The following is a 21,251-nucleotide window of genomic DNA, read 5'->3' as shown; positions in this document are numbered from 1 at the left end:
AGCCATGAAAGGCCGTCATCTCCCTTGTTCTTGTAGGATTTACAAAGGTTTGCCGATGCGTTAGTCCTCTCAGCAGTTGACGTGTGAATCGTCCAGATTTTTGCATTAATTAATCATTTTTATTAATATGTTTTTTTTGCTTTGTTTAAAGTAGAAGCAAAAACGGCATCGTATCATTCCCTCCTCAGTCGCTTTCTTTCATTCCCCCGTCGTCCTAGTTGTAGGATCCTGCTCTTTATTACTTTTGCTTCAAACTAATAGGTGGACCCACTTTTAATTAATAATTTAATATAAACTACTCTTGGATTTTGCTCAACCAATGAGACGTTGTTATTAACAAACATTTCTAAACTCTTTTTTCAATTCATTTGACCTAATTGTCTCTTTATGATATTAATTTACCCAAACACCCTTCGCCAGTTACGCCCTCTTCACCTTCGCCCATTGTGTTTGTTGCACATCCAGCTCTAAGAGGGATTTGGTGGGTGACTACGCAATTCTCAAGAATTTATAATTCATATCTACTAATTGTAGGGTTTCCAATCCTCGAAAGGGTATTTTGGTTATTACACAAGCAATAGAAATACAGGAATGTAGTGTGAAAATTGGAAATACACAGTGAAAACTTTATGGCATGCTGCCAAGGGAACACAGGGAGGCTTGGTAGTGACTACTGGTGCAGTGGAGTCCTGGTCCCAAAAAAATACAAAAATCTCTAATAATAAAAAAAACTTGTCAATTACTCCAATCCCTAGCGTCATTATGTACGGTCAGGATCATCTGATTCCATGATTTGCGGAGGTTTCCTTTCCAAACCTAATTTTGAAAAAAAATCACAGTTCTATTTTTGAAAATATCTTGTTTATTTAATTAAACAATAACTTGAATTGGTGCAATTTCTTGTTAGCTAAATGTTATATCACTTAATTTTTTTTTGATTAGAGGGAAAGGGGATGGAGATGGGGGAGGTTAGAACTCGAGATCTCTATGAGATACCACACACATAAGTGTCATTAGAGATACTCGTGATTCTCGTTGTATCATTTAATTGTGCATAATAGTAATTATATTTATATTATTTTCCTTTTTCTTTTTTATCATATGTCTATTTTTTTTGAAATATCATTGATAAATTTGTTTCTCATTGGAATCGAATATTGAACACAAGTATGTCTAACCAATCGATTATCAATCGAGCAACTGCTCATTGGTATTTTATCAGATGTCCTTGAGGGAACTATTCCAATATATGCTTTAAAAACCCTTTAGAATTTTATATTTACTGGAAATATATAATTTGGAAATGTCAATTGGGGTTTTGAATTTTCAAAGCGTACATTTTAGTCTACCTTAGTCAAAAAGTTGATTATAATTCCACATCAATCACTTTACTTTCCAATTTTGCCCCCCTCGCGACTCTCTCTAGTTGATTATTTTAATTTATCTTTATCTTTTAAATTAACAACAAACCAAGTCTCCACCTTTTCTCATAAAAACCGTACAAAATCAGAAGAGCAGAGGGTAAGAACAGAAGGCTGGGATCGCGAGCATAAAGATTAAAGAGATAGGCAGTGATTGAGCGAGATGATCATCATCAATTTGCAGTGTCGGTTCTGTGATTCTCTCTGAATGTCCTCTCTGATTCGGAGGAGAGAGCCGGTGACACACTCAGAAATTCGTTGTTGTGCGTTCTTTGTGGTAAAGTCATTGATCTATGGTTTGTTGTTTCTTGGGATCAACGAGATATTCTCTGCAAGTCATTGATCTGTTGGTACCGGACAAGTGGAGGATTTGCTAGTTCTGGAGTCTGTTTGGTTTCCGGGAAAAAAAAAAAACCAGGGAAAACAGTGACCAGTGTCTTTTTCTGAAGTGGTTCAATCTCAACAGCCGTGTTTGGTAAATGTTTTTTCTCAACTTCTATTAAAGGAAATTTTATTTCAAATAAGGAGATTGAGACTCAATCTCCGGATGAATTTTGCTTGATTATCTCTGATTTTCTCTCATAATGCAGATTAATCAGTTTAAATCAGTTTCTTAATGTTCAAGAACCGAAATCGCAAACTGAGTAGAATGGGCAAAACGGTGATGACTACAGGAGGGAGAGACTGGACTCAGATCTACACCATATACGGCATGGACCAGTGGCAGACCTTACTATTCCTGCTGTTTCACGCGATCTTGTTCGCAGTCCTCTCCATTCTCTTCCTCGTCTACTTCGATTTGGTCTGTGCATTCTTCGAGTCCTTTTTCCTCTTTACCACCGACGGCGCAGCAAGATTCGCCGCCGGATTCACCGGCTGTGTGACGGCGCTCTCCGCCGTCTGCCTCTTCTTCGCCGCTGGTAACTTCTTCTACTCTGCTTTACCACTCCACCACGACATGGCGCAGCGGATTGTGAACTCTGTCGGCGACTGGTCCACCGTGAAGCTCGCGCTCGACATCGGCTGCGGCCGCGGGATCTTGCTTAATACGGTGGCCACTCAGTTGAAGAAGACCGGAAGCTCTGGTCGGGTGGTCGGGCTTGACCGGTCGAAAGGGACGACACTTTCCACTCTCCGAACTGCAAATATGGAAGGTCAGTCTCGTCATTTACTCGACTTAATTCCAATTTTAATGATTTTATTTAGTATTAATGAGGGTATAACGGTAATTAGGGGTTGGAGAGTATGTCACGTGCCGGGAGGGTGATGTGAGGAGTCTGCCATTTGGGGATAACTACTTCGACGTGGTGGTATCAGCTGTGTTCGTCCATACCGTAGGGAAGGAGTACGGGCATCGGACGGTGGAGGCTGCGGCGGAGAGGATGAGGGTGTTGGGTGAGATGGTGAGGGTATTGAAGCCGGGTGGGGTTGGAGTGGTGTGGGACCTACTGCACGTGCCAGAGTACGTGCGTCGGTTAGAGGAATTGAAGATGGAAGACATCAGAGTCTCCGAGCGGGTAACGGCGTTCATGGTAAGCAGCCACATTGTGTCGTTCAGGAAGCCTAGTCAGCACATTGTGGGGCCCTGTGAAGTCCGGCTGGACTGGATATTCTGACGTGGAAAATAGATAAAAAAGCAATTTATCAAAATTAGGAGAAAAAAATGGAAAGCAAAGGTAGAGTATACAAAAAAAAATAAAAAATGATGATGTTTTTATATATTTATATACATCTGAGGAGGCGAAGCCGAGCCAGATATTAGGTTATTTGAAGTATATATAGCTATATAATTATGTGGTTTATCAAGTGGAAGTGAAGTGTTATGTGTGTTTACATGTTATTTAAGGTGTAATGAGCTTGTTGAGGTTATTGGCTTGGGCAAAGGTGTTTGTCTGTAAGGTTTTCGTGGTTTTATTTTCGTTCGGTTTCGCGTTGTCAACTTATTTATCGATAGGTTGTGCGCGCGGCTTATTCTATCCAAATTCAGGTCCAACTTGACTGTCCAAAGATTTTTCGTGGGCTTTGTATCATGAATATATTGTCTCATTATTTTTAATGATTATGGCTTACCAAAATTTGGGAATTTCTTGCCAAATATGTCTACGTAATCCAATGAAAGTGTATAGTAATTAGTGGTTTATAACAATTTTAAGTGACAGAAAAAAAAGGTTAAAAGAGTTGCCATGTGACCTTGCCTACCTAAAGGAAACACCAATGGTGACCAAAATATAGTGAAAGGCTTAGGGTGGTTGTCCAGTCACCATCTTCTTCAAGTCATTAACAAAGGAAATCACATCTAATTGGGGGTTGGGACTCATAGATTTGGTTTGGGTGCTTTTCAAGCATACATAATCATCATCAAGTGATGACACAATGACACAAGGTATTTACGTTCTGTGGAGTTGAAGGAACCAGATCACACCTAATTCAGTGGTGCACCAGAATTTTCCATCCCAACTATCGAACATTGTTGAAATTCTGTCTGTATTCAGCAAATCACAAAGACACAGTAAAATGACATGGTTTGAAAAATCACTTGGGCGATATCTTAACTAATTATCTCTATGGACTTAGGGCATAAAAGAATCTTATCCGAGGTTGGGAGTTCTATAACTATTTTCAAGTGGTTTGTGTTAAGTCTCGGTTCACCTAACTTGTTGGGTGGGTTTACGCTCGCCTAGCTTGGCCCGAGGCTTTAGACAAACATACTTGTGGTATTGTTCATGGTTAATCCAGTTGACTGCCAACCAAGCCAATTCAAACCATATATCAGCATCAGCAAGCATACTACTCAAACTCAGAGCTCCTTTTCAAGATGTTGTTGATGCTTAAAGGCTGCTACACTTTTGTTGCTTCCTCTGATTCATGGATGTTCTTTCATGTTAATGACCAAGGGATGGTAAAGTTGCAAGGGGGTCATGTCTAGTTCATATCTTTTACATTGATCTGGGTTTTCTGAGGAGGTAGGAAAGCATACTGTTTTGAATTCTCCTTCATGATCACCATTCTAATTGATCTCGTTGGTTTCCTTTTCCCTTCTGTATTCGTTTAATATCCTAATAAAATTATTCGATTTATCAAAGAAAAAAAACCTAGTGCTAAAGTTTTTGACATAGCAATTATGCAGATGAATTTATTATATATAGCCTCGAAAGTAACTAAGACTTGAAAATCACAGTCAAATGGCCTCTCACAATCTCTCTTCCAGGCAAAATCAATTAAATGTGTGTATGTGCAAGAGCAAAACCAGGCACTTGACATCGTTGAGACTATAAGATCAGCTTTTCAAAAGGGTAAAGGCAAAAGAGTAACAACAATGTTAGGGATCCCAGTAATAACCATTTCAGAAGCATCCCAACAGTGTGTGGCATGTATTCAGTGGGTATGATGACATTATAATAAGAGACCCATTGAAAACCACACTCAATTAATGCATACCACACACTGTTGACATGCTTTTGAGATGGTTATTACTGTGACCTTTATTATTTTTGATGATTTTTATCTTCGTTCCATCTACTTTAGGTTTTGACCTAGGGCAAGGCATAGATAGGATGGACTACCCTAGGCTATAGTCCCAAATTTTTTTTAATATATATATATATATGGACACATAAATGTACTTAAGATTAACAATACATAACAATGTTAACCCTAATATTATCCATTCTGTTATTATTAATATTAAACTACAATACATAACAATATTTAAAAAAAAAAGGTTGAAATCGAAATATGACTATTTCATATTGTACATGGCATAAATTTTAATATGTACTTAAGTTAACATTTTGAGTTATTTCATGAGACCAAACATCAAGATACATGCATAATAGGCCTGAATTTTTTATTTATGTCTCGCTAAAATTTCTCGAACAGATCAAAATACTATTGTTTTAATGTCCACCCATCCCATTGTTACTTCCTGGCTCTGCAACCTCTCCCCCTGACCTAAAGCAACATCCTCCCTCACATGCACCTCCTTCAAAATAGCTTATCTCTTAGGCCGCATGATTCGAGAGTGTACTATTCTATGATGTAAACTGATGCATATTGTGATTAAATAAAAGGGAAATTTGAAATACGATAAGAGATTCTACTAGTTTCATTCCACCAAGAATTCAACAAAATATGGAAAAGAGAAATTCCTCAATTTAATTATAATTGACAAAAGCTTATCTCATTAGAGATTTAGTAAACCTTTTTTTTAATGGATTTAGTAATCTATTTGCAATTATATGGATTTAGAGTTTTGGATTTGAGAACACTTTGAGGGCAGTCCGGTCATTTAACAGCCACTCCTCACAACCTTTCAACACACTCCCATAAACTTAAAGATAGACCCTCTACAGGTGAGGCGCGCCAAAGCCTTGTTCTGCTAATGCCATTGCCAGCCAACGAAACCTCTCATGGCAGTAGCTTTATCTTCTACTATCATTCTCTCCTGTAATCCCTCCCTCAATGTCTCTGTCTCTCCTCTTACCTCAACAAGACAGCAGCTTCCCTCCACGGGCTTCACATTTCCACTCAATCGACGCCAAAGATCGGGCCACTTTGGGATTCGATGCCTTTCCATCAAGAATCGCACAAAGGTTCATTGGGTTTTAATCGAATTTTTTCTCTTTCGAAAAATTTGGTTTATGGGTGTGGTCCTGTAGTGGGAACAATTAACTACTCCAATGAGAAAGTGTGATATATTTTGTTTACTCTTTTTTGATTTTTTCCCGTAATTACTGTTTTTGGGTTGATTTTATGGAGTATAATGAGCAATGCTGTTTGTGAATTGCATATACTCTGCGGGTTGATCAGGGGATGTTTGTGATGCTAAATTGCATTTACTGTGCTTGTCGGGGCACTGTTTCGCTCTGGACAGAGAAGGAAATGTGCCAATGTAGTGCAACCATAGGGTGTTTGAATTCTGGAAATTTTTTGGGGTGCGAGTGACTAGTGAGAGTGATGGCAGTATTGTTTGTTAAGAAGTGCTCCCTTGCTGTGTGGTATTTGATGAAAATTATCTAGTTTGAAGAATGAAGATAGTCTCTTTTTGATATGCATGGTTATGTTTAATCCTTTTTGTGGGAATATGCTTTAGCTACGTTTCATTTCTGTGGCGCTCATTTATGTAATCATAGCAACACAACTGTTTGGAAAAGGATTAGTTCTTCGTTGTTCTCTTTCTTTGAGTGGCACTATCTTTGTGCTCCTGGAATTAAAGTTTTTGCACTAAGAGAATGGACTTTTTGGAGGAGGATTTATATGTTTGTGAAAGTTTTATTCTGTCGGTCTCCTTTCCATATTTCATGACTAGGGAAATTGAAATGATCTTAGTAATTCCACATAAACACTTATCTGGTATATGCTGATCACAGTATGTTATGGGATTTGAAAATCAGATGAAACTATGTCTCCTCTGCAAGGTCTTCCTCTTTATAAATGGGTTTCTATTCTTGCAGGATCTGATATGCCGACATGACATTTTTCCCAATTTGTTCAGTGCAACTTTTCGGCATGCATTGAGTAAACTTGAGACACTAATTCCTATGATCCTCATATTTTCTCAACTTTCTTCACCACTACCTTCGGGTGGTTGGGATAATTGGTTGATTTCACCTGCAAAGGCAGTACTTTATTCTCCTGACACCAAGGTCCCAAGAACTGGGGAGCTTGCTTTAAGGAGGGCTATACCTGCAAACACAAACATGAAGGCCATACAGGTTGTTCCTAATTATTCAATTCGTTGCCACTTGCTATATTAATCCCTCTAAATTTAAAACTTTTCCCTTATATTGCTTTGGTTTCTAGGCTTCTCTGGAGGATATCTCATACTTGCTAAGGATTCCCCAGAGAAAACCTTATGGAACTATGGAGGGTAATGTGAAGAAAGCTCTAAAGGTATTTATTAGCCTTTTCCTATACACTGCCAGTTACATTTGAAAATGTCGAGAGAATTACTCCTTCAGTTTCTTGGTGTTTCACATGTCGTTTTTGTTTTGTCTGTGCTACTCAGCCATGACACCGGGCCCTTTTAGCTTATATGAATCTTATTCTTGTAATGCTAGTCTAGTTGCATGTAAATCTGTTTTATTGAAACCAGCACAGAGGCGAAAGCTTGTCTTCTTGTTTTAAATTTTTTGAGCAAGTCTCTAATCTGCTACACTCTAATTTAACTCAATTTTCTTACTGTTCAAGTTTAATTAATCCTTTGCCTTTTGCTATCATATGCATAAAAGATATTTGTCTGGTATAATTATTTTTTCCCTGTTAGACCTTTCCAGATTGCGATGGACGAGAAGGATTCTATTCTGGCAAGTATACCGTCTGACTTGAAGGAAAAGGGTTATGAATTGTACACATCTCTCATGGATGGGAAGGTAGTTTGAAAAACATCAAGCTTAATTTGTTCAGATAGCCTCTTACATATTGTTATGCATTCTTCTATTTCCGTAACAATGACTGATTGCTTTTGGTTACATGACTTATGACTTACTGGGATGCCTTAATCCATTGTCTGAGAATCTGAATACTTGATTATGGGTGTATCAAACTTTGGTTGAATTCGCATGAATATTTATTTTTTGAGGCTGAACTGCACTTTGCTATGTAATTTGTTTGATTAGCTATAGACGCGGTCAGAGAGCAGTGTCGTGTAGGTAGAAAATGAAATGTAGGTTAATTGTTTATGTTTCTAAAGAGCTAATGGTTCTCTTATCGGTGACCTGGCTGTCTGGAAGGATAAAAAAATGTGATAGTGATATGACTGTTTCTGTGCTGCATCTGGGTTATGCACTTTGTCTCTTCATAGGGGTAGTTTGCCTAAAATATTGGTTGACTAATAAAGAAGATATGCTTGTATTGTTCATTCAACATTTGGCCAGGGCGGGTTGCAAGCACTCCTTCGATGTATAAAAGATCAAGATCCAGACAAAGTATCTGTTGGTCTTGCATCTTCACTGGATACTGTTGCGGAATTGGATTTGTTACAGGTAATTACAACTTTTGATAAAGTTTGATGAGTCTTCAAATGCTTAAATTGGATAGCAAGATGTAGGTATAATCGCCAAAGATTCTGACCAATTTTTCTCAGATTTCTGTCACTGCTATGTTTCTTTGAAGCCTGCAATTTTTTGCCCAGAAGTTCAATGTTATTGAAAAGCTATATTTTTTTACTAGGAGAAATAAGTGCCGAGAATCTCAACTTCGTATTTGTTAAAACAGGCTCCAGGGTTGTCATTTTTGTTGCCTGAGCAATACTTGAATTATCCAAGGTCAGTCTCTCCAAGAATCATCTGTTGAATGTTGATACTTTAACCATAGATTATACGAAATTGTTAATACCTGCGTATGAATTAACTAGATATGTTCTTGTTAAAACTAATGCTGATCTTGGGATTTACTCTTTTTTTTTTTTTAAATCTTTAAGTAACTGAAGAACCAAACTAACAAATCAAGGTCAAGATCATTTTTAGTGTATTAAGTTACAGGAGATCATTCTTGATCCTGAAGGCTGAATTTTGTGATTTTTGAAGAAAAAACAATGGGCGACACATTATACTTGGCCACCCGTTTCCCAAAATGTATGATTGTTTCTGAACAGGAAGACCACAAAGAGAATATTTGAGTTTTGTTTTTCTGATTTGTAGTTTGTACTGTCTTGGACTCCATTGTTTGATTCTTTTTCTGATCCCTCTATTTGTTCCTTCCTTCTCTGTCATCCCAATCTCTTGAATAGGCTCCCATTCCTGTTCCCTCTCCACCAGTCCTAGCTTTTCTCATCTACCCTCATCTTTCTCTTTGGAATTTTTACTCTCTTATAGTCTTTTCTTCCTTTCTTGCCATTATTCCCACTCCATTCTTTTTCCACCACCGTCCATGAGGTTGGTGTCGAAGATCTCCTACAAAAGCCTGTTAGACTCAGGATTGAGCTGCCAGATATCTCTAACAGTAGGAGGAACCATGATGATGCGCTGGACCGCTGGTGGGTTTGATGAGCCATTTATGAGTATCAGTGCTTGAGACTCGAGGATTTTGAAGCTATTCTGCAATTTGAAGCTGAATATGCTGTTCTGTATCTGATGCTTGTGACATTACTAAGTGAAGGCTCAAAGGTTGAGGTTGAATGTAAGGTTTGAGAATCTGGGTTTGGAGAGTATATTACATCGTTGCACGTGTTTGATCTAGAAGAGCCCACATTATGAATAGTGTTTTTTTTTCTGATAGACATATTATGAATAGTTGAATACATAGTTCCAAAAACTAATGAATTCATTGAGTGTGTAAAGAAATAATATTATCATGGTGTCAGTGCACAAGACTTTTCATGCATTTACATCATGCTTGGAGATTGTGTGTTGTTTAGATGTTGCATTTCGCTTGGAGATGGAATCAACCGGTTTGTTACGAGTGTTGGATTTGATACAAGTTAGTTGTGTTTTCTGTAGCAAATCGGTGGATCATATTGTTTCTTTTTGAACCTGTATACGATAACAAGAACAGTTTATTTCATATTTGACCAAATCTGGATGCTGCTTTAAATTGCAATCATACATCTGAAGATATATATTTGTTTGACTTAACGAACACTAACTTATCTCAATTACTTTTGACATACCTTATCGTGTGTTGCAGTAGACTTTTGACTTATTTTATTACACGGGGAATGATAATAGTTAGTTATAATTATAGCTAGTTGTAATTTCTAGGTTAACTGGGAGAGCAACAGTTGAATTTACCATTGAGAAAGGTGATGGTTCAACATTTTCTCCAGCCGCTGGTGGCGAACCAAGGAAGGCTGCTACAATTCAGGTATTCTGGATATTAATAGGATTTAGAAGAATGAATCATTCCTTTGTGTCTTTTTTCTTGTTAGCAATAATTAGGAGTAAATCATAATTTGTTCATGGATTTCAACTCCACTGCCTATGAGGATTGGTTTCTGAGGTATTCATACCACTTCTACATTTACTGCTTTCTGTGCAATGAATGAACTTTGCTTTCATTTCCCCTTCCATCTTTCATACCGTTATTCAAAAGGCAGTTGTTGAGTGGTTAGTGGTTTTCATTTCTGTGTAACTTGAGATGGTTTTCATTTCCATGTAATTTGAGATGGTTTTCAAATTACAACCCATGACTATGGATACAACCCTAAGCATTGTGGGAATCATACAAATTCCTGTTACAGATTGTTTCCGGGTTGACACATTCATTTATAATTTTGCTTTGGTGATTTGAGCTTCAAATCTTCTTTGCACTGTAAATACCACCTGGTTGAACACTTCTCTCAGTGCCTGGACAACAACCAGCAATCATTATGGAATCTAGTTGCCCAAAAGTTTAAATATTGGATTCAGTATGCAATTTGATACAACTTACTTCACTTGAAACTGGTCAAATGTATTGCATATGCTTCTCTCATAAATTTCATGTCAATTGATTGGCATTGTGTTGGTTCAGGTTGTTGTAGATGGATATTCAGCCCCACTAACAGCAGGAAATTTTGTAAAACTGGTAAGGTATTTGAACATCACTTCAGTCTCATCAAACTTCTATTTACTTTGTACATGTTGGTCAATGGAGTTGTTCCTTATAGTGTTCTACCATAGTTTATGTTGATGAGATAAACACAAAAAGTTACGAAATTTCAGGTGGTTGATGGGGCATATAATGAGGCAAAGCTCAACTGTACTAACCAAGCTATTCTAACGGATAATGGACTTGACAAGAACCATGGCTACAGTGTTCCTTTGGAAATAATGCCCTCTGGCCAATTTGAGCCATTATACAGAACAATGTTAAGTGTGCAGGTACACGACTATGTTCTTCCATTTCAATATGTAGATGCTCTCCAGTGACTTATAATTCTAACCTTCATTATTCATGTTGAAGGATGGGGAACTACCAGTTCTTCCACTGTCTGTTTACGGAGCTATTGCTATGGCACATAGTGAAACTTCTGAGGAGTATTCAGCGCCATATCAATTTTTCTTCTACCTGTACGACAAGAGGAATGTGAGTTAAATTTAATATATTGTTGAAATTGAAATTTTATCCCCTTGTGTTCATGATCTAATGTCTAATACTACTTTGCATGGTTCATTCCTTGCACATACTAAGTTTTTTCAGTTGAAAGTAAAAATTCAGAATATTGATACTTTTGTTATATATGATTGTGAAAGAAAAAAAAGCCGTATAATTTTACCATTACAATTCCAGCACATACTCCAATGAAAATTTCATTTTTCATCTACCAGATCTTAAACTTTACCAAGAGCAAGTACTTAATAACTCATCTATATTATAAAACCTCATATGTTTTTATATCACATCTTATAGAACCGAATCCGTTTTTCTACATTACGTTTTGTGTAGCCTCTTTTGAAACAAGAAAACCGATATATAGCTTTTATATAATAATTTTTAAATCACTGTTAATTCTCTTTAATTGTGAAGCTAACATGAAAATGAAATGATCTAAAAGTCTTGTACATAAAGAGTATAATTATTTTACTTTTAAGCCAGAAACATCACTAGTTGCCATTTTCATTGTTATCACTCTAATTTCTTGGTATATCTGATGTAAACATATCATTCCATCTTCCAGTAATGAATAACAAGGATACATTTTTGTGGTTGTTTTGAAATGTAATAGTTTGGTTTGTATAACAATTTATCTCGCTTTCCGGTCCTAGCAATCCGAATCATTGATGTTGAACTTCAACCCTTGCAAAGTTTAGTAGATTTTTTATTGTTCAACCTTTCTTTGTTCAACCCTAGCAAAGTTTAGCCCGTTTTCACGTGTACGTTTTGTTATTTGATCATTTGAGAACAATGTCGGAACGAAAAGTTGGTTCTTACCAGACCCTCCCTTTATTAGTTCCCTCATGCTTTTCTAATTGTAAACAACATAATCTTTTCCCCTTTTTGCCTAGTCTTTATTTTTCATTTGTCAAAAGTACTGTAACCATGCTGCACTTGTTTTATAGGCTGGCTTGGGAGGGTTATCCTTCGATGAAGGGCAATTTTCGGTTTTCGGGTATGTCTTTAACCTCTAGTTTCTTTCTACCCATGAGTGCAAAATTCTGTCTGGATGACTGCATTATTTATTTTCAACTGATTTTGTATTTGATGATATACTTCTTCATCACGCAGATATACGACTGTTGGGAGAGACATTCTTTCGCAGATAAAAACAGGGGATGTAATCAAATCCGCAAAACTAGTAGACGGACAAGATCGGCTTGTAGTGCCAAATGAGAGTTGATACATTCTCTCACCAAACAATCTCTATTTTCTGAATTTTTGTCATTTGGTATGGTAATGAATTATGAATGTGAATTTCTTGGCATGATTGTGTTATAAACACACTAAACGAGGTTTCTAAGCTTTGGTTGAGTGTTTTTTCACTCAATAATTGTCCTTGTGAGTTTCCAATTTTGAGATACAAATACTTCCAAGCTAAAAAAACATGCAACGTGATTACCGTTTAACTAGTAAAATTGCCTTCAACCAACGACTCACTTACATGGATAATTTGATTCTTCGTCAAAATTGCCTACGACTCACTTACATGGATAATTTGATTCTTCGTCAACATAGTAAATGGGAAAGGGTATAGATTTTTTTGTAAAAGATGAAAAAAGAGGTAATTAATTGTGACACGTTCACTAAAATAATCCTTTTGTAGCGAACATTTATTAGGAAAATTAAACAAGCTTAACACGACAAAAGAAGACCTAATAGTAACTTGGTTCCGACATCCACCATTATACCCACAATGATCGGACAAACAATTGCTATTCTATTCACAATGGAAAGGAACATTTACATCTTTATATAACAGATCGATGGTATGACATAAATTAGAATTTGCACACGACATTTTGATTCTTGTGTACAAAAGCGAGAACAATATAAAAAGGTTGATGCGAGCAAATTATAGACATGGACTACCGATAATTACGATAAAAAATTTTCACCACAATGTCGAGCTAGTTTTAGAGTTGCAGTCGTACTATATCCGCGAATACAAGTATACAAGGTATGTGCAGTATCAGCCCTTTGAGGTAGAGTGCTGCTCGCAATCATCAACCCAGCAAGTAATCGTTCTCCCTTGCCTACTCGTCATTCACTTCCTTATCTCCTGCTGATGATGAACAAAGAAATAACTGAATATGTCTCATGGATTGTCTTTGTCTTGTTTACTACCCAAAACAATCTAAGCTGCGTAGTTACTTCACGTACCTCAGGAACGACGGATGTAGAAATGTCACTGGCTTCTGCCTCGGAGATTCTTGCTTCCGATTTCTCGTTTGAATAACTGGCAAAGGGAAAAAAAAAACAAGGAAAACAAATTCAGAACCTAATCATGTCCATATAATCAATGGACAGAATGAATTTATGCCCACCATACACACACATGTAGTTCTGGTGGAAAAGGGGACCATGCAATTGTCATCGACAACATAACGATTATTTCAGTGATTCTATCCTCCACAATTTTTGTGTCGTCCATTTTAAAACTTGGGTGGTGGACTACTTCGTTAGAAGAAAGGAAAAAAAAAGAGAAAAAAGGACAATGATATGTGGACAGCTAATTGTCCTGGCTCTACCAGCCGAACAGCGACGACCTTAGATTCCTTCAAGTCTATCCCAACATAATTTCACATCACATAAATTCAAATAAGCCACCAAAAATAGTGAGTGAATTATTTCCTTATGAATGGAAAACAAATTCAAGAATCCTCAAATATTTGATAGCCTCCGATGTCTGTTTTCATTTCTCTGCTGAGAAACACTAAAGTACTACACCATTAAACAAAACACGGGTAAATAGTGTAGTTTCAATTTAAAGCACACAGAACAAAAAAAAAATATACAGCAAAACAAACTCAGAGACTTACGTTGATAGTATTGTTACCCAAATGAGTTCCACGCAGTCCACCCAAAGAAGTCTTTGTTCCACAGGGACCACTCCATAGGTAATAAGATGAGCAAATGGCCAAAGTTTCCACCCAGCCTGAGCAAAAAACACATCCACGACACCATTAGATGCCATACAGATGCGCATTCTTAGCCTTATGAATAACCTTAAGCTTAGCCAAGTTGTAAAGGATGTTGAACTAAATCCAAATATCCATTCTTCCCGCAAACTAATCTGCAAGTGTTTAGTATATCTTCTTTCTTTGATCTAACCCTACTATTTCCTCTAACCAAGAATCAACTCAAGTGATTGATATTGTATAAAATATAAATCGCCTCAATGACAGATAGATATACTAAAGTAGAATCCACCTTAATGACAACAAAAAACTCATCCTACCCCACAGTAAAGCCTCATCAAGGAAGCATTGGCTTCTTAATCCTTGTCAAGGAATCGAACATATTTTGTTGATAATGACAGCAGTTTCAAATATACATTAGAGAAACAGAGTGGCAAAACTACTGAATACTAATATCTTTAGATTGCAGCGTTTTGGGTGGCCTACTCTTCTAAATACCTTCTTATTGGCCCTGAGAGAAAAATTAGCTAATCTGAATTCTAACTCTTTAACAATGAAGGAAGAAAAAAAGGAGCAATAGAAGTAGCTGATGTTTTACTTACGGTGAGCATCGGCCAGAACGTTGCCTTCAATTCACTAAATATGCTGACAGGGGATTCAAAACGCAAGAATCCCAAAACAATATAATAAATGCTGTTCCAAGTAGCTGCCCATAGAGTTTGGTCAAAGGCTACTTTAGCAGGAACCACCCACCAATCTTGAAAGGGAAAAAGCTTCTGTATACAAAGAAATTTGTTTCAGCAAACCAATGAAACACTATAATAAGGCCAACTAACTCAAAATGCCAAACAAATTCTAAGCACAAGGACCACCTCACAAAACTCGTAATAGTAGTGAGAAAGAGAACCATGCAGTGTGAAGCCAACCAGGCCTGATCTGAACATGCGTGTACGGTCAAACTCGAAAAGTGGTTTCCCTTCATAGCACTGAAAATCAAATGATACAAAGAGAAAAAATGTAATTAAGGAATCTTAACAGCCAAAAGAAATGGAGGGGGAAATTATTTTGCAGCACGGACAAACCTGTGCAATCCAATCGCCAAGAGAATAGACCACCCCACTAATTACCATCTTGGCTAAAACTGGATTTGTCTTTAAAGCTTCTTCATAAGCAGTCCAGTTATGCTGAGGTGCATATCTTAGTATCTCATATATTGTCCACCCCTAAAAGAAAAGGAAAAATGAGTCCTGGAAGATCAAATTGATTAGATACAAAATTTTACAGTCCCCTAGTAGATCAACCAAATGAATAAGTATAATTTAGAAAGAAAAAATAATGCATGGAAATAGAGTGTCGAAAGCAATTTAAATCCTATTTTTTTGAAGTTCTGAACAAATTACTAAACTTTCCAACATAGCCAAAAGATAGTTTTTCAATCCTATCCCCACTTCTTCTGTCATGGACAATATTTAAAAAACCTTCTCGAAAAGCCTTCCTCATCACCACAAGTCCGTCAGCCTTAGCACAACCCGTTTCCCTAGAGACACTAAATTCTGTTTGCTATAAAGCATCAAATAGATGAGAGCCTCTACCATCAGACCAATCTCTTAGCATTCATTAGCAGACCTAGTGCATTTTCCCCCTAAACTATATCCTTTCTTAGCTCAGCCCCAATCACAGCTGTACATTGCGCCTCCATATATCCCATACCGGCATGAGCCTGATGCACTAGATTGCTTTATCCTATCCCACAATTGATAGCTCATCCATCGAGACAAACTTTACCAACGCACCCCTACCAGCGCTCCTACCACATTTTGATCCCGAACTTCGCATCATGAATAGCCTATATATACACACACACACATTAAGTGCGGCAAAACTTGGCACTTCATGTTAATTGTAAATCATGTTAGACCCTCTTCTAACTACAAATTAACGGACCCATTACGGAAAATCCCTTTACAAGTACGGACACAGTCACATTCAGATATCGAATTGCTGCACTTAATTTTTTTTTTTGTTCTGAAAAGAAAAGGCATTCGAAAATATTCGAAAATACTTCAAAGAAGAATAAAAATAGCCTACTGATTTAAAAAACACTTCAAAATTTGGGAGAAAGAATTGTCAAAGCCATACTAACCCAATCATCAAAATTTACAAGTTTTTCTCCTTTTTGTATCTCTAATCATCAAATCCATACATTTTATCATAAAAAACACATATATACATATACAAAAGGATATTTACGCTTACATGCCAAAAATCCCTGTCAATGGTGAGCAACTTGGAGATAGCAAAAGTACCCGCAGCCAGCACAATCACCGCATTTATTGTCCTATCAATCACCCTATCCATTTCCTCCTCAGCCACACTCCTTCCAATAATAGATGAGGAAGAAGCGGAAGAGAATCCTTCGAGAGATAATTGCCCCTCATTCGCTCCAATCCCGGTGACCTGACTCATCTGACTCACCAACTCCTCGTCTTCTCTACCCACCACCACACCCTCCTGCTGATCCGTAAGGTCTCCGCTCTGCACAGGAATCACATCAAAATCCTCTTGGACCACTGAATTCACTGCCAAGCTGTGTCCTTTCTCGCTGCTTTTCGGGAAAAGTGGGGGCTGCGAGAATTTGAAGGGTATTCGAGAGGTAGGCTTTCTGGGTTTGGAGAGGGAGAGAAGGCTGTGAGACGAATAGATGGTGGTGTGGAGAGAGGAAGCCATCACTGAGTGAATTGGGAGGAACTGAGCTGAGTGATCGAGTTCTCTCAAACTTGACTCACCGTTCTCCGAGTTTACGAACGGTGGAGGAAGGATTAATATATTCGTGGTTGTGGGTGAGTGATTTGGTGTGGCGGGTATACCGATGGTATTGTGTTCCCGCTTTTTGAAAATGGACGATGGTGATGGTTTGTTTGGATTTATTTTCATTACGTAAAGAATTAGTGGACAAATGAAATAATCTGTCCCTAATTTCTTATGGCATATATTGATGATGACGATATATATATATAGGAAGATGAATGGGATGAGAATACTTGAATTCAAGATTTCGATAAAATATCGCACGGTTCAAATATATGAGTGTCATGTGAGTTACTCGTAGTTTTCATATGTATATACACACTTAGATCTGAAAAAATCCATTATTTCTTTTGTTTTTCAAACTAAATATATGGGATGTCATATTGGAATTGGATATGTTTAATCCCAAAGAGATTGAGTGGTCAACATAATTGGGAGGTGAAAATTCATACAAGAACATGTAAAAATCTTGAAGAGTGGGACCCAGTGAGAGATTTATATGGACTTAAACAAGAGAGTGGGCCACCTCTTAGTCATCAACAATCCACAAGGTGTGGCTCTCATCTTATGCATGGACAACCCACCAGTCATTCCATCCTGTGGGCCTAGAATTGAAAGCGGCCCATTTGAGTCTCTCCTGTTTTTGGATTCCAGAATCCAGAGAATCTATATGGACTACAATAATTTGGCTGCAAATATTGTTAGCCATTCAATTTTAAATTCCTAATTACAACATATATATTATAAAATTTAAATGAAATAATAATAAAATGTAATAAATATGTTTCCACATTGGGCTTCCATTAATGGCTATGGGTTCTCTTTCACTGTGGGCCTTCTTTTGCCCTTTCATCTTCTTCTTACCGCACAATGACGAAAAACGGTGCGTTTTAGTTTACATCTGTTTTATTTATGTTCTGTGAGAATAGAATGTGAATGAGGGTGTGGAAGACGAGTTAAAAGTCACCGTTCGAGTAACAGTAAATCAACTGAGCCGAAATCATACACACACGCACCGCGTCTCAGTTCTTATAAGCATATTATTTTATTATTTATAGCAAAGATAGAAATATAGAATACATTTTTATAAAAACTACTTTAAAAAGAAAGCAACCAAAAGGCCTGAAACCTATATATATATATATAGTGTGTATATATATATATATATATATATGTATATGTAGTTATAATGTAATCAAGGGAAACCGCCGGCACCTTTATGCCCAACCGCGCCGGTACCACCAGAATTACCAGGCCCGCCAAGCTCGGGAGGCTGACTGTTACCTGGAAGCCCACCATTACCTGCTGGGTGCCTGGGTGCTGGCTCACCATTGACTGGAAGCCCACCTTTTACACCATTACCTGGAGGCCCATCATTACCTGGAAGCCCACCTTTACCACCATTATCTGGAAGCCCGCAAACCCCACCATTACCTGGAAACCCACCAACCCCACCGATACCTGGAAGCCCACCACCACCACCAAGGCCTGGAGGCCCACCAAGCCCACCACCACCACCTCCACCTCCACCTCCAACCCCTATACCTCCAATCCCAACACCTTTTCCAAAGCCTCCTCCAAAGCCAGCTCCACCAACCCCACCACCACCACCACCTCCACCGCCACCTCCAATCCCTACTCCTCCAACCGCACCCGCACCTGCACCAGCACCAACTCCAAATCCACCTCCACCTCCAAACCCAGCTCCACCAGACACCAACTTCTCATCCTCAAAAGAACCAATATTTCTAGCACTAGCTGTAGCAAACCAAACAACAGCACTAAGAACCCAAAAAACCACCACCTTATTAGGACTCATTTCTTTTTTGTTTTTCTCTCCTTCTTAGTAGCTTCAAAGAGAGACTTGTAGGTGTAAGTATATGCTCTAGAGTGGGTGTTTATATATAGTGATTTTCAAGCAAATTACAGTTGTGTAATGGCCTTAAATTTTGTTCAATTTCTTAATATTGTAGCTCAACTGTTCATCATATACTGCTTCCATAATTATATATACAAATTAATTGCACATTCTTCATTCATGGTATGATATTAATATAGACTGTAAGTATAGTTTCCATCTTATGTGTCGAAAATAAAGGGTGTGAGTACTTGCTGCTTTAATGGTGCTCCAACAACTTGGTTATCTATACAAAAGAGAGAAGAATTTTATTTTTTTTTAATTTTATGATTGGATTAGTTGAGGCTTAAATTGGTCATGAGATTTTGCGAAATATCTGTTGGGATTGTCAAATTAATGTAGTTTCAACTGTAAATGATTTTGTATCCCTTAAGGTATTTTGTTTAATGTATTTTTAGATTATCAAACAGAAAAAATTAATGTTCACATAAAATTGTCTACATGTGTGTGTGTGAGTGAGTGATTTCGTTATTTGATATATAGATTATCATCTTAATTTAAATCAAAATTTGTTTTGACAAAATTTAGCTTATACATATATATTTTTTATATTTTCTTTTAGTAGTTATATTTAGAACTTATAATTATAAGTGAGGAAGCAATACACACATAAAATATATATATACACACACACACAAATATATATAGCTTAATTTCATGCACAATATCTAAGTAAAATATCTATAGGTACACTCTGATGAATGGAACCATTTATAGATCTCATTAATCAAAATTTGAAGAAACCCATATAACTATCTAACAACCTTACCTAATAAATTGTGTTAAGATGTCAAATCTGCTTAGTTACCAAAGATTGACTTTGTTAAAAGCAAAGTCATCCACTACCAGTTCTTATTATAAGAATATCCATATATAAGTGAATTCCTCTTCATGATTTATATACTATAATTGTTTGTAAGAATAATAAAATATATATAAAAGAATCTCTCATGCAGACTTGAAATAGATATAAAATGTGGACCTATATTTTCACAATTGATTTGAAATATGTGGGCCCCACTTATCGTTTCATTTATACACACCCTCAAAAAATGGTTTGCATTTTAGGTTCTTATTTTATGTCCCTATATCGGAATTCATGTGTATATACATACACAGAGAAAACACAATAGAAAATGAAAAAATGCCATAATAGACATTACATGTACCGGAAAATAATTAAGTACACCTCAATCTTAATATACCGCAGTTAAAAATATAACATTTAGTAGTACACCCCTTTTTGTTGTTTTGTCAAGAAACACAAACTACACCCCAATACCAAACCTTAAATCTGCAACTTTGGCGAACTCGAGCTGCGATGCCGCATCCCGTGCGACGAAACTCCAGCTACTGTGACCGCATCCTGTTCGTTCAGACTCTGCTTCAGTGTTTCCTTGGAGTGGCTACCGACAGCTCATAATCTCAACCTCCTATATCTATCCTTGATGACCCAAGTGTGAGTAGAGTCATGCACAAATCCAGCCATTCAGGCCAAAATAGGGAGAGAGACATACATCTAAGAAAAAATTGGCCCGCTCTGCCACATCGGTACAATATATAAGGTGGGCCAATCACCATAACACATAACAACCGATTTTTCAAGTGAACCTTGGAGGGCCGATGGGCCGGACTGCCCTGACCTAACCTAGGGGTACAAATCCGTGAGAACCCAATTCCAATGGGTTCAGAGCGGACAAACTGTTGTGTGTGTGTGACAACCCAAATTATAAGAGCAATTGAAGGCATGGTCATAGAGATGTGAATATACTTCCCATCATTAACAGGTTCGTTTCATCATGATGATGCAAGTTGATTTGGGGATGAAAGTGATTTTATTTTGAGTGTTTTTGGTTTGGTTTTTAGGGTTTCATGGGAGAATAAGGAGATTTGGGGCTGAAAATGGTAGGGATAGTGGGGTGTTTAAAAATTGTGCATTTTGACGATATTTTGGGGTGTACTTAGTAAAACGTGAGGTGCATATAGCGCTCATCAAGCCTAACTAGTAGTTGCCATATCGTGTCCATTGTTGTCATTTGCTTTCAACATTCTAAAATATTGACAATCATAATTTGAATGCTAAATAACAAGAATTAAAGAGCAATTGTG

At 37.3% G+C, this 21,251-nt stretch overlaps 4 protein-coding genes across 5 annotated transcripts; 2 read left to right on the top strand and 2 right to left on the bottom strand.

Moving 5' to 3' along the window:
• Positions 1–1,475: 1,475 nt before the first annotated feature.
• LOC119985042 lies at positions 1,476–3,428 on the top strand. The gene is made up of 3 exons (XM_038829202.1): positions 1,476–1,896; positions 2,012–2,575; positions 2,655–3,428. The coding sequence occupies exons 2-3, from the start codon at positions 2,038–2,040 to the stop codon at positions 3,035–3,037; spliced, it is 921 nt and encodes a 306-aa protein (XP_038685130.1). The 5' UTR covers positions 1,476–1,896; positions 2,012–2,037; the 3' UTR covers positions 3,038–3,428.
• Positions 3,429–5,780: 2,352 nt separating this feature from the next.
• On the top strand, positions 5,781–12,821 carry LOC119985287 (peptidyl-prolyl cis-trans isomerase CYP37, chloroplastic). The gene is made up of 12 exons (XM_038829541.1): positions 5,781–6,013; positions 6,875–7,135; positions 7,224–7,313; positions 7,697–7,792; positions 8,297–8,404; positions 8,637–8,686; positions 10,121–10,223; positions 10,872–10,925; positions 11,063–11,221; positions 11,304–11,426; positions 12,401–12,450; positions 12,567–12,821. The coding sequence occupies exons 1-12, from the start codon at positions 5,831–5,833 to the stop codon at positions 12,676–12,678; spliced, it is 1,389 nt and encodes a 462-aa protein (XP_038685469.1). The 5' UTR covers positions 5,781–5,830; the 3' UTR covers positions 12,679–12,821.
• A 359-nt stretch (positions 12,822–13,180) lies between these two features.
• On the bottom strand, positions 13,181–17,243 carry LOC119985210. Of its 2 annotated transcripts, none has more exons than XM_038829431.1 (7): positions 16,673–17,243; positions 15,499–15,639; positions 15,289–15,402; positions 15,019–15,192; positions 14,318–14,433; positions 13,659–13,734; positions 13,181–13,560 (listed from the first exon to the last, which is right to left on the bottom strand). In XM_038829431.1, the coding sequence occupies exons 1-7, from the start codon at positions 17,141–17,143 to the stop codon at positions 13,543–13,545; spliced, it is 1,110 nt and encodes a 369-aa protein (XP_038685359.1). In that variant the 5' UTR covers positions 17,144–17,243; the 3' UTR covers positions 13,181–13,542. The 2 variants fall into 2 exon arrangements, with proteins under 2 accessions (XP_038685359.1, XP_038685361.1); XM_038829433.1 differs by having other exon boundaries at positions 13,181–13,557.
• Positions 17,244–18,360: 1,117 nt separating this feature from the next.
• Positions 18,361–19,043, bottom strand: LOC119985431 (glycine-rich protein 5-like). Its single transcript, XM_038829738.1, has one exon. It carries the CDS (start codon positions 19,041–19,043, stop codon positions 18,420–18,422), a length of 624 nt encoding a protein of 207 aa, XP_038685666.1. The 3' UTR covers positions 18,361–18,419.
• Positions 19,044–21,251: the final 2,208 nt, after the last annotated feature.

The sequence above is a fragment of the Tripterygium wilfordii genome, chromosome 19 (genome assembly GCF_013401445.1).
Source record: "Tripterygium wilfordii isolate XIE 37 chromosome 19, ASM1340144v1, whole genome shotgun sequence".
Taxonomy (NCBI): domain Eukaryota; kingdom Viridiplantae; phylum Streptophyta; class Magnoliopsida; order Celastrales; family Celastraceae; genus Tripterygium; species Tripterygium wilfordii.
Note: the sequence above shows the minus strand (reverse complement) of the source record. Positions and strands in the feature narration are given on the sequence as shown.

Coding starts and splice junctions, on each gene's coding strand:
- LOC119985431 (XM_038829738.1), bottom strand. CDS start 19,043: ATGAGTCCTAATAAGGTGGTGGTTTTTTGGGTTCTTAGTGCTGTTGTT.
- LOC119985042 (XM_038829202.1), top strand. CDS start 2,038: ATGTTCAAGAACCGAAATCGCAAACTGAGTAGAATGGGCAAAACGGTG. Junction 2,576..2,654: donor CCGAACTGCAAATATGGAAG/GTCAGTCTCGTC, acceptor AACGGTAATTAG/GGGTTGGAGAGTATGTCACG.
- LOC119985287 (XM_038829541.1), top strand. CDS start 5,831: ATGGCAGTAGCTTTATCTTCTACTATCATTCTCTCCTGTAATCCCTCC. Junction 10,224..10,871: donor GGAAGGCTGCTACAATTCAG/GTATTCTGGATA, acceptor GTGTTGGTTCAG/GTTGTTGTAGATGGATATTC. Junction 12,451..12,566: donor GGGCAATTTTCGGTTTTCGG/GTATGTCTTTAA, acceptor TTCATCACGCAG/ATATACGACTGTTGGGAGAG.
- LOC119985210 (XM_038829431.1), bottom strand. CDS start 17,143: ATGGCTTCCTCTCTCCACACCACCATCTATTCGTCTCACAGCCTTCTC. Junction 15,403..15,498: donor TTGGCGATTGGATTGCACAG/GTTTGTCCGTGC, acceptor TTTGATTTTCAG/TGCTATGAAGGGAAACCACT. Junction 13,735..14,317: donor TGGGTAACAATACTATCAAC/GTAAGTCTCTGA, acceptor TCCCTTTGCCAG/TTATTCAAACGAGAAATCGG.